Source organism: Mercenaria mercenaria, chromosome 15 (genome assembly GCF_021730395.1).
Source record: "Mercenaria mercenaria strain notata chromosome 15, MADL_Memer_1, whole genome shotgun sequence".
NCBI lineage: Eukaryota > Metazoa > Mollusca > Bivalvia > Venerida > Veneridae > Mercenaria > Mercenaria mercenaria.
Window position 1 is genome coordinate 8,275,655 of NC_069375.1, and position 13,627 is coordinate 8,289,281.

A 13,627-nucleotide genomic window follows, 5' to 3' on the forward strand; every position below is an offset into this window, starting at 1 on the left:
TACCAAGAAATCTGATATTTTCTTAGTCCAAAAGGGGCCATAAATCTTGCAAAAAGCAGGATGGAGTTATGTTTCTTGCTGTACAGGGTCAGCTTATGATGGTGAACAAGTGTTCCAAGTTTCAAAGCAATAGCTTTGATAGTTTAGGAGAAAAGCTGACCTAAACATAAAAGTTAACCAGGCAACGCCGACGCCAACACAGATCAAGTGTTGACAATAACTCATCATTTTTTTTTCAAAAAATCAGATGAGCTAAAAATGATTTCGCGGACGTCAGAACTGCCGTACAAAATATTGTAAAAAGATCACCATTATCTACGAGTTTGGTATTATTTTCGAAAAAATCAATAAATAAATTAATTAAATGTATAAATCTGAACAAGTTGATACAAAAATCAGGCATTATAAAAACACGAGAATCAAAACATGAATGAAAATTTTCATGGCGTTTTGATTGTCCATCTGTTAAATTTACAAGTTTCGGACATGTAAATTTCAGATAAAAATTTAAAGGCGACTTTTTCATAGCTAAATGTATACTTTATTTAGAAATTCATGAAAATGATAATGCAAGAATCAATTTCCTTAAATAATTACTGTTTATAAGTTACAGCTAGACCCATAGAAAATGGATATATATAGGCAAGAAACTGAATGCTATGCCGATTCTTCTTAAATTTCTCAACTTCTCCCTAAATTCTGTAGAGGGAGATATAACCTTCCCTAAAATTTTGACCTAGGATTATCCCTGTCTAGGTGTGCTTTCACCTGTTCTGATGCCTTCACCTCCAGCTGTGCATTCACCTCTACATATGCCTTCAACTATAGATGTGCTTTCATCTCTACTGCCGATGCCTTCATCTCTAGGTGTGCTTTCACCTCTAAATATGCCTTCACCTCTATGTGTGCTTTCACCTCTACATATACCTTCACCTCCAGCTGTGCTTTCACCTCTACATATACCTTCACCTCCAGCTGTGCTTTCACCTCTACTGCCAATGCCTTCACCTCTAGTTGTGCTTTCACCTCTACATATACCTTCACCTCCAGCTGTGCTTTCACCTCTACATATACCTTTACCTCCAGCTGTGCTTTCACCACTACTGCCAATGCCTTCACCTCCAGTTGTGCTTTCACCTCTATATATACCTTCACCTCTACATATACCTTCACCTCCAGCTGTGCTTTCACCTCTACATATACCTTCACCTCCAGCTGTGCTTTCACCTCTACTGCCAATGCCTTCACCTCCAGCTGTGCTTTCACCTCTACTGCCAATGCCTTCACCTCCAGCTGTGCTTTCACCTCTACTGCCAATGCCTTCACCTCCAGCTGTGTTTCACCTCTACTGCCAATGCCTTCACCCCCAGCTGTGCTTTCACCTCTACTGCCAATGCCTTCACCCCCACCTGTGTTTTCACCTCTACTGCCAATGCCTTCACCCCCAGCTGTGCTTTCACCTCTACTGCCAATGCCTTCACCCCCAGCTGTGCTTTCACCTCTACTGCCAATGCCTTCACCTCCAGCTGTGCTTTCACCTCTACTGCCAATGCCTTCACCTCCAGCTGTGCTTTCACCTCTACATATACCTTCACCTCCAGCTGTGCTTTCACCACTACTGCCAATGCATTCACCTCCAGCTGTGCTTTCACCTCTACTGCCAATGCCTTCACCTCCAGCTGTGCTTTCACCTATGCCTATGCTTTCATCTCTGAGAGCTTTCACCTTTAGGTGAGCTTTTACCTCTAGATATACTTTTACTCCACCAGGCAAGTTTTGTACTTGGCTTCTAATTTTCAGAAATGCTTTTTTGAGCATTTGACATTCAACTTCATCATATTTGCATCAATTTCTCTTAAGATGCCCATTTATGGCTTCTTGTTCACAGCTGGATACAGAAAATTTGGAGAAATAAAGTTCCCCGTTTCCATAGAATTTGATACAAAATAATTACCTGGCATTGAGAAAATAGAACAATAAACCAAAATTAATATGACTAAAAACCCTTGTTAATGCTTTTTTAATGTTTCAACACCATCTCAGAATTTTACTCCCATAACATCAATGGTATTTTTATTTTTGTCTTTACCCAGATCCTTTGCAAAAATTCAATTCTAAGAAAATATATACAAAATACAAATTTTAATTCATTTTTTTTTATTGACAGTCTATGATCAAGTCTCTATAGGCACCTTTTGTGAAAACAGACATCTTATCCTTGCTGCAAGATGGAAGTCACTAAGACAGACTAACACTGTACAAGTCTCTTGGGATACATTTAAAGTTCCTTTATCCACTAGGAGCCTGATTAGACATAATAAACACCTCTTTACCTACCACTCTTCAATCTATTCAGGGAAACACTGTCATTTCAATGTGTGGTTCATCCCGCTTGACATACATAAAAGCACCATTATTTCCTTGTAGATGTGGCATTATTAAATTATACCAAATCTTGATTGATACCCATAAAACTTCTATTCTGGGAGTGTTTTTATCTCCTGACATATAATATTTCCTAGAAAAAAAGCTGGAACTTGCATAAGAACTTTTTACTGATATTTACAATTTCCTGGTTCATTTTTATCCGGATATAGGAAGATAATATAATTTCCATTTCCTGCTTCAAAGTCTTATTTTGCATACAGCTTGGCATTTTCATACAATAGCTATCAGAGGACAGCAATGCTCAATTATTCAAATGAAGTTGAAATGAATGAATGCAATGACACAAACAACCATAAAAGGGTAACAAACTTTGCTTAAACAGTCACAAAACTTTCCCCTACTAGTACCATTTTCTAGTGGTTTCTAAGATACTAGCATATATACAAAAACATAATCAATCAGGACACAGAATCTGATATGGACACAGATGCAGACTCAGATATGAGAGCAACTGTTTATTCTTTAAACTGTCAACTAAATTTAAGCAAAGTCTAACTTATGAAAATAAACTTTTTCTTTCCCATAATAGAAGAAAAGTGGTTTTACACACTAGAAAGCAGTTTCTTTAAAAAGATGCTACATGCTAGAAATCAGTAATCTCTTATATAAGTGTATGTTGTGTCATACAGAACTCAGTAACAAGCTAACCTAGCAACACCTGTTCGGTCATTGACACTTTGTAGGTACTCTTGACATTAACTAAAAACAATCATCTAATCCAATGTTTGAAAAATGTGACAACTGCCTTCATAACCATCAAAACAAAAACACAGATTACAGTCAATAATTAAGACAGTTACAAATTCAGACAAGAGCAATATACAGCAGAACAATACAAGTTTGTCGGTTTTGGCTGATGCCAACACAGGTGACGCTGATTGTCAGTTTTGGCTGTTGCCGACACAGGTGACAATGACAATATAAGGAACAGATGTCTATAATAGGATTATATAAGAAGCTTACAGTCATCTGTTTTATCTATTATATGTATCGAAATGTAAAAGATTACAATTAATCACAAAGGACTTTAATCTTCTTCAAATCTTAATTCTGTGGTTTCATGATTTTACGCTGTATTTCATGAAGTGGCATGCAAGACAAAACAAAAATCTGTTTGTTTTAAATGTAAGATTAGAATGAGGTATGAACAAAATCCCTGCTCTCCTCCCCCTCACTCCAACACTGAATCAACCCTTGCCATTTTTTCCAACTGTATCATAATTTTTACTTCATATCATCTTAGAAATTGTGTTGTTCTTTTTTCATTTCCATTCATCTTTTTTTTAAATCAACAAAATCACAAGGAAATTTTGTACGTGTTGGTCAAATAATTTGTGCAGGGGTGATTTTGTTATATATTCGATCATACATCAATAATGAAAACATGGCATCTACTTTCATATGTCCTTCAAATTGTTCAAATTTCCTTCATACATAAAGATATTATAAAAATGTCTTTTCTTACTGAAAGTACTAAACAAATTGCATAAAATGATACAGATTCTAGGCTCTGTCTAGCGTTTCATCTTTTATTCATTTGTTGTTTTTGTTGGGTTTGGACTTTGGAGTCACACTGACACAATTTAGTCATAGGGCAATATTTCCAGCATCTGATGGGGGAAGAACACCCCAGGTTCCTGTCTGGGCATTATTCTATCATAGGTGGACACCTGGTGGAACAACTAACCTTCTATAAACCTGATGGACAGCTTCCTCATGTGAAAGAATTCTAAATCCCAAGTGAGGCTTTGAACAAAGGCAACAATTAATAACTTCATACATTTAAATTTTGAGGGCTTACTGTTGTAACTCCCTTCTTTATCTAATATGAGTTACGACAGTTTTCCTTTCAATCCATGTAATATAATATCCATTTTATCCTGTTTGTTTCATTTGCTGAAACATCACAGTTTCTTCTTTTCTACCTATTACAGACAATTTCAATTGGACCAATGTCTTTTATACTTAAAAATGTTAGTTTAAAATTCAATACGTTAGTGTAATGCCAAGAATTGTACTGTGGTAGCATAATAACTCAATCTCTTATAACCCTTAAGTACAGTAGCCTGTTTTTCTCTATTCATGTAAATAGAATAAGTAAGATTATACTACATGGCTTTTTTTCACTGCATCAACATTAGACATGTGATAAATGCAGTTATGATATAGTGCTTTTACATGATAATACGTGACAAATCTGGTTATACTGTCTTCTTACATGTTAACCTATGATAAATGTAGTTAAGATTATATGTGTATGAATGTCTACAAAACCCCAGTGGAATTTGTTGCTGACAGAGATAGAACAAATTCAGAGTTGAAGTGTCATCGTTTTCCTTATGACAAATTTACTGGAAGTAAGTGAGTAAGCACATAGTGTGGCTCTGTAGGGGAGCTGGCAGTGCGCTGCAGGTTGGTAACTAGTCTAATATAGCAAAACATATTATGGATTGGACTGCATCTTTTTGCTGCATAAAAAAGAGGTTTTTGTTGAAGAAAATAGCATACTGACAGCAGATGTCCACATGAGTAAGAATAAATATTTAGGCAAAAAACGTAGTTTTTATGCAAAGAGTTCTTACATGATAACATGTGATAAATGTAGCTATGATACAGTATACTTACATAATAACAAATTGGTTCTGATGTTCCAGATCAAGTGAGATTGCCGCCCCCTGAACATCAATGTGACCTGATGACTGTCTCTGTTTGTGCACATCCTGCTCACTCTTGTAGAGGAGAAGTTGACATTTACTCTCCTCAAGTATACACCATACTTTACGCTTGGTCATCAACCTTCCAAATGCTGAAAACACAAACAATGCAGAAGGCAAATTTTATACTGGACTAAAAAGGTTGTATTCAAACAAATGAACTTCAACTATGAACATTTCAATTTTATTTCCTTTGACTAAGTTGATGTATTCCACTGGACAAAACACTTGACTGGCTATAATTGTTCAGCATATGAAAAATGAGCATTTTGCTAGAAATTGTCCAAGAAAAGAATATGTTGTGATGTGGTGCTATGTTTGCTTTTCCCAAAGCCCCAGTATATTGATAATTTTGTTCTTTTTAGAGATCTTTCAATTTAAAATTTAACAGCACTGAAATAAATATTAGATATTTGAATTTTACTGAAGGAAAGTACAAACAAAACTTTCCGCACATGTAATGCAAAGAAAAACAACAATGTATTAGATACTGATAGTCCTTTCATGCTTTAGAAGAATAAACATTTATTTATTACAAAGAAGTAACAGCTCACATCATTACTATGACATCCTGCCACAGGCTTATCACTCTCATCTATCTATCTATCTATCTATCTTTGTATACGGCTGGACTCCCCTCACAGGTATAACAGCCGGGTTGAACGTCACAACCAGATAAAAGTTGGTTTAAAAGCAAGGCTTCAAAAATGAAGATAGTGAGAAAGAAGATAAAAGTGTGAAAGTGTTAAGTAAGATGAAATATTCACAAGTTAAAAGGGGTTAAAAGCATCCGCTTTGTGAGTTCAGGGGCAGTAAGAGAGGACCGAGGGGTCAAGACATCGTTTGAACCCCTCAAGGTCAGGTTGGAGTACAGTTTGAGAAGGCAGGTGGTTCCACAACACAACAATATAAGGGAAGAATGAGTATTTTCATACTGAAGGAACCATGCAATACAGAGTAAACCCTGCACAAATTCTAACCAACACATTTGAGGCTCTACATGATCATTTCCAAGCTGTTATTGGGGACATAATTTTGTATAAAGGTCATTACAAACATGTATAAAACGCAGTATTAATAGATGCAAACCATAATGTTAGGCAATTAAACCTTTTCATAAACAGCCTTCAGGCTTTGAAACTCTTTTTCCATCAAGATTAAGGAAGATGATGATGGCTCTTTTTTAAAAGACTGCAAAACCCCCATTTTATTGTAAAACACTGCAAACTGGCCTATTCATCTTATAAACATGGAAGTGTAGAACAGTGTTTTATCCTAAAACTTGTAATGATTTATATACATATATGTCTGTCCTGTTTGGGTAAATACCTGTATTTTTATATTTATGTTAATCTAAAATGCAGTTTTTCTTTTTTCTGTTTTATTTAATCATCTTTAATTATTATTTTCAAAATATTCTGTAAAATTTAATGTATAAATACATGCAGAGTGCTATACAAATGTGGTACCAATATAAGAATGATATCCTGCAATATTTCTACAATACCAGCTCTAGTTAACAGATTTTTTTTTATTTCAGACTGCTCCAGCTTACAACAGTTCTGCATCACTTAATAACTTACAAATTACCATCAGAACTTACCATCTATATTGCAGATATCCTGACAGACTGTGCCCAGCAGTCATGGTTCCGTATCACTTTATAACTTACACAATTTTGTGAACCAATCAACTCGGAACTTACCATCTATATTGCAGATTTCCTTATAGACTGTACCCAGCAGTCATAGTTCTGTGAACCAATCAACTCAGACCTTACTATTTATATTGCAGATATTCTGGCAGACTGTGCCCAACAGTCATTGTTCTGCATCACTGTATAACTTACACGATTTTTTAAACCAATCAACTCAGACCTTACTATTTATAATGCAGATATCCTGACAGACTGTGCCCAACAGTCATATTTCTGCATCACTTTATAACTTGCACAATTTTGTGAACCAATCAACTTGGATCTTACAATTTATACTGCAGATATCCTGGCAGACTGTGCCCAACAGTCATAGTTCTGCATCACTTTATAACTTACACAATTTTGTGAACCAATCAACTTGGACCTTACAATTTATACTTCAGATATCCTGGCAGACTGTGCCCAACAGTCATAGTTCTGCATCACTTTATAACTTATACAATTTTGTGAACCAATCAACTTGGACCTTACAATTTATATTGCAGATATCCTGGCAGACTGTGCCCAACAGTCATAGTTCTGCATCGCTTTATAACCTACACAATTTTGTGAAACAATCAACTCAGACCTTACAATTTATATTGCAGATATCCTGGCAGACTGTGCCCAACAGTCATAGTTCTGCATCACTTAATAACTTACACAATTTTGTGAACAAATCAACTTGGACCTTACAATTTATATAGCAGATATCCTGGCAGACTGTGCCCAACAGTCATAGTTCTGCATCACTTTATAACTTACACAATTTTGTAAACCAATCAACTTGGACCTTACAATTTATACTGCAGATATCCTGGCAGACTGTGCCCAACAGTCAGTTCTGAATCACTTTTTAACTAGCACAATTTTGTTAAACAATCAACTCAGAACTTACCATCTATATTGCAGATATCCTGGCAGACTGTGCCCAACAGTCATAGTTCTGCATCACTTTATAACTTACACAATTTTGTGAACCAATCAATTTGGACCTTACAATTTATATTGCAGATATCCTGGCAGACTGTGCCCAACAGTCATAGTTCTGCATCACTTTATAACTTACACAATTTTGTGAACCAATCAACTCAGAACTTACCACCTATACTGCAGATATCCTGACAGACAGTGCCCAGCTATTATAGTTCTGAAACACTTTATAATTTAAAAGTCTATGAACCAGTCAACTCCAAACTTACCATTATTACCAGACTTGTACTGCAGATATCCTGATAGACTGTGCCAACCAGCCATGATCTTACATCACTCTACTACACATACAAAACATTCTTTATGAACCTGAAAATGACAAAAAAAAGTCAAATCACTTTGTGAACAGGAGGACAGGGCGGGTCACATATCACACACCTAAGTAAAATGAAAATGTAACAACTATCCAGACTGGTTGTTAATTAAGTTTTAGTCAAAAGAACATAAAGATCTGACTGCTGTATGTGGAGATTTCTGTCTAAAAATATATATCTAAGAATGTTGAAAGTAAATGTGCTGTAAGTCAAGTTTTCATGCAGGATACAGTACATTTGAGAACTATTTCATAATCTAACCTCTTGCCCAGGTAAGCCACAAATACAATCAAATAGATACAGGATAAATGAGACAAGACTTAATTAAAAACATATTGATCACTGTTCCGACACCTATATTAAAGTCCAATACTATTTGTAATAAAGGGCCATCTCGCTACTATCAGTTACAGAATGTCTGTAATACATCATAATCAGCAAATGTATCAATTTGGCTGATATCCTCCCAGCGCTATCAACAAGAGGGCCATGATGGCCCTATATCGCTCACCTGTTATCATTGCACTTGCGGACAAGAAGGTCCTCAGAAAAAATATCTAAGTCCAAAGGACAGGAACAACAAAGGGAAGAAATTTAACTCAAAAAAAAAAAATCTTAAAAGGTAAAGATATGTCAAAATACACCTAAAAATTGGAGGTACCATCCATGTTATACCACAGAAAAGTGGTCTCGGTTTTTCCCTACAGCCAATAATAAAAAAGTTACTAAAAACAAGCTATTTATAATAACATAAAAGGGAAGTACTTAAAAAGAAAATTATTGTAAATGAACAAAAGAAGGATCTGCCAAATAAATCTGTTGACATAAATGAAATTTCAGATCAGTATCTTCATTAGTTATGGAGATATACCCATTTTAATTTGAAATAAAGGGAGGTAATTTGACATAAAATCAGTCCATAGTTTTCTACCCTGATTGGCTCAGTCCAACTAATGACAATAATGAAATTTCAAATAAGTCCTTTAAGTACTTACTGATATAAATTCATTTTGATTACAATCAGGGGAGGAAATCAGATATAAAATAACTCTGGAACCTACGATTGGATCTGATTTGTCATGGAATCCAAGATTTATTGTTGTTGAAGATATTTTGGAAGTTTGTATCAATTAAACCATAAATGAAGTCTCTATATGGCTCCAAAAGCCAAAATAGCCAATTTTGGACCTTTAGGGGGCCATAACTCTGGACATACATGCCATAATTTTTCCAGACCTTTCCGGGATTCTGAGTTAAAATTTCCGGGATTTTTACCCTTTGTCCGGGACATACACCGTGACATTAGTATTCGTCTGTTTCATGCATAAATATCATAAAATTATATGCAGTTTCCAGAGATAAACATTGTTCCCTCGCTTAGGAATAATTTGTTGCAAATGTCGTCTAGCTATCTAAGGGAGGTAAATAGGGTAATATACGTCTATAGTTCGGCACGTGAATTGGTTGCGTTCCCGAGGTGAAACTGAATTGGGAGACGACTTAACCTGGTCATCGTGATTTAGAATCCAGCTTATTTGGTATCTTTTTAAAGCTTAAAAGTTTACTTAATCATTAATAAAAATGGAATCCTCAAAGGAATGAAATAAATCTTGTAGATAAAATCGATATGAAATATTTCGGGTTTGGTCAATTTTCAAGGATCGGCCGGCAAAGGCATTAATTCAATAGTCAAAAGTTTAATTTAGAATATGTGTGACAATCAATCTACATTTTGAAAGATTACAACCTTATAAAATAATTATCGTTTAATTGACCGTTATCAGCCATTTCTTCCAATCAAGGCTACATGTAGCTTCACCGCCTACGTGCTAACAACAACGAGATTTTCGGCTTTTGTTCCTAATATTAAATTATCATAAAACTGTTATTGATTTCATAATTTTGTCAATTCATAATCAGGGTTATCAAAATAGCTGACTGTAAATTAATCTGGGTCATCAAAAGATCGCAGTGCGCAATATGAGTGGTGATCGGAGCTAGCTTAATCAACATGTGCCCCGCTCGAGGGCATGAAACTGATTATTGGATAATTAGGAATAAACAATGTGACACCGGTGACTATTGTGTTTTATTCATGTAAAATTCAACAATTTATAGGCAAAAAAAAAAAGTTTTTTGGGGGGTTATTTTTGTTTTTCTGTATTTTTAATTTTCCGGGACATTTCAACACTGTCCGGGACACCGGGACGAGTATGTGATTTCCGGGACAATCCCGGACAATCCGGGACGTATGACATGTATGACTCTGGAACCCATGAAGGAATCTGGCCAGTTCAAGAAAGGAACCAAGATCTTGTGGTGATACAAGTTGTGTGCAAGTTTAGTTAAAATCAAATCATAAATGAAGCTGCTATTGTGCAGACAAGGTCAAAATAGCTAATTTTGGCCCTTTCAGGGGCCATAACTCTGAAACCCATTATGGGATCTGGCCGGTTCAATAAAGGAACTGAGATCTTATGGCGATACAAGTTTTGTGCAAGTCTGGTTAAGTTCAAATCATAAATGAAGCTGCTATTGTGCAGACAAGGTCAAAATAGCTAATTCTGGCCCTTTCAGGGGCCATAACTCTGGAACCCATAATGGAATCTGGCCAGTTCAAGAAAGGAACCAAGATCTTGTGGTGATACAAGTTGTGTGCCAGTTTGGTAAAAATCAAGTCATAAGTAAAGCTGCTATTGTGCAGACAAGGTCAAAATAGCTAATTTTGGCCCTTTCAGGGGCCATAACTCTGGAACCCATAATGGGATCTGGCCGGTTCAAGAAAGTAACCGAGATCTTATGGTGATACAAGTTGTGTGCAAGTTGGGTTGAAATAAAATCATAAATGAAACCACTATGGTGCAGACAAGAAATTGTTGACAGACGGACGCACGGACGGACGACGGACGAAGGGTGATCACAAAAGCTCACCTTGTCACTATGTGACAGGTGAGCTAAAAAATCAAGGCAGATCTACATTCCTTTTATTTCACATCCAGTGTTTATTGTGTTAGTACTGCATTAGACAGGTATTCAATATATTCTTACAGACTATGCATATTTTACTGACCACAGACTACACATCATTTATTTTACAGACTATACAAATATTACAGAATATACTACAGTTTCATAAAAGAGACGCTCAAATGGACCAAGGTCACTCACCTGTGGAGGACCTTGACCATCTGACCTTGCTTCTGGCCAAGTTTGGTGAACTTCAAAAGAAAAGTTACTTAAAGTGTTTTCTACATTTTGCTGTTATGGCCCATTAGTTACCATTAGCTTCAAAATAAGAAGTTCCTTTTTTCTGTTTTGAGCTCTGGAGTCCCCTAAAAAAGACCAAGTAGAACCATTTCAAAAACTTAAAATGCTACTACAGACAAAGTTTGATGAAGATCCACCAAGAGGTTCACTAGAGGTTTTTCTATTTTTAGCTCTTGAGTCCCTAAAAGAGACCAAGTGCCCCCATTTGAAAAATAAAGACCAAGTTTAAAGAGATGATCTCAGATCCACCAATCAGTTCATTAGAGTTTTTTTCTCTCTATTTTTAGCTTTAGTAGCCCTTAAAAGGGGCCAAGTGTCCCATTTGAACAAATTTGGGACAGGACCTTACATTTTTTATGTCACAACAGACTGTTTGATGAAGAGTTCATAAAGAGTTTTTTTTCTATTTTTAGCTCTCGTAGCCCCCAAAAGGGCCCAATTGTCCCTATTTAAACAATTTTGTCAGAGGACCTTTAAGTAACAATGACACTACAGACCAAAACTGACAAAAATCCAGCCAGTGTTTCATAAGAAGATGTCATTTAGATTTAACTTGAGCAGCCCCTAAGGATCATACACCCCACATGAAAACATATTGGTGAGGATCTTACAGTAATGTTACAGTTAAATACTACAAACCAAGTTTGATGCAAATCCATAAAGTGATTCATGAGAAGAAGTCATTTAAAGGTACTTTTATTTTTAGCTCTTGTGGCCCCTACATGGGACCAAGTGTTCCATCTTGAACAAAATTGGCAGGAGACCTTAAGAGGATGCTAAGTTTGATAAGAACCATCCAGTGGTTCAGGAGAAAAAGTTGTTTAAAGATATTTCTACTTTAAGCTATCATGGTTTCTATAAGGGGCTAAGTGCCCCCCATTTGAAAAATTTGGTAGAGGACCATATAATGAATATCCAGATTAAGTTTGATGGAGATCCATCAAGCAGTTTATAAGAAGAAATCAGTTAAAGGTATTTCTACTTTAGCTTTAGCACTCCCTGAAATGGGCAAAGTGCCCCCCCCCCCACCCCCCAATTCAACAAAACTGGTTGAGACCCTTGTAATGATGTCACAAATCAAGTTTGATGAAGATCCATCAATGATCCATCATGAAAAAAAAATTTTCAAAGGTATTTCTAGAGGCTCTTAAAAGGGCCAAGCGCCTCCATGTAAGCAAAATTGAGAGAGAACCTTACAATGATGCTTCATACCAAGTCTAACGAAGATCCATCAAGTTTTTCTAGTTAGAGTGATATTATAAAAAAAATTTCAGATAATTCTAAAAGCAAATCACTTTGCATGTTTGTTTGAAACCATTGGCTAAATTTTTTATCAAGACCCAAGTGTCAAAATCAACATGGCATCTCAAATTCAAAATGGCCACCAAGATAATGCCACCAATTTTCGAAGACTTTATTAAAAATGATCATTTAAGTAAAATTTTATGTTGGAAGTGAGCAAAATGGGTTTTGATAATAAAAATACTTATATCTAAATTTTGAAAAATAAAGATTTTGAAAGTCTATATTCAAAATAGACGACACAATTCAAGATGGCCGACATAATTTGACCAAAAATTTAGATTTTCAAAACACCTGAAATATTTTGCCCATATTTCACCTTTTGCTGAAAATCTTATTGAATAAATTTCATAAATGTGAAATGTACTGCCCTAATATATCACCTCAACACTAAATGTAGTTCTCCAAATTCAAAATGGCTGCCAATATTCCCCATCAGATTTTATACTTATTGAATATCCATTGGTTTCATTGATATTTTATGCCCGTTTGCCTTCGCAAGACAGTATTTACTGTGAAAACTAACTCAAACTGGAATAAGTGCATGTCTTCAAGCTTTTCCTGTCAATACAAATTTGAAGCCAGCAGCAAAACACAGAGAAACATAATAGGCAATTAGTATTGAAAAGTGACCAATAGGAATTGGTCATTCCATATAATTATTGGTGTGTTATGTAATAATATGATAGCAGTTGAATTGTTGTATATCCAAGTGTGCATACTAAACATTTAATTTGGCTACATAATTTTATGACATAGAAGTAATACAGACATATATTTCACCGAATTTCTTAAACGATCAGTCATGTCAGTATTGAATGCATACTGCAAAATTTTAGCATATCACAAAGACCAATATATCTACATTATGCTAAAGGAACATAAGGTTTACA

The 13,627-nt window shown here is 35.5% G+C and overlaps 1 protein-coding gene across 5 annotated transcripts in view; it reads right to left on the bottom strand.

The window, feature by feature from the left end:
• Positions 1–13,627, bottom strand: part of LOC123534907 (uncharacterized) — a 233,292-nt gene that overhangs the window by 167,933 nt on the left and 51,732 nt on the right. For 4 of the 5 annotated variants that reach the window (XM_053524488.1, XM_053524491.1, XM_053524487.1 and 1 more), the window contains 2 exons: positions 8,061–8,160; positions 5,074–5,254 (listed from right to left, as the gene is read on the bottom strand). In XM_053524488.1, the coding sequence (XP_053380463.1) occupies positions 5,074–5,254; positions 8,061–8,115 (236 nt within the window). In that variant the 5' untranslated portion in view covers positions 8,116–8,160. Of the gene's footprint in view, positions 1–5,073; positions 5,255–8,060; positions 8,161–11,333; positions 11,506–13,627 lie in introns of those variants that run through there. The other variant, XM_053524490.1, reaches the window with a different exon arrangement.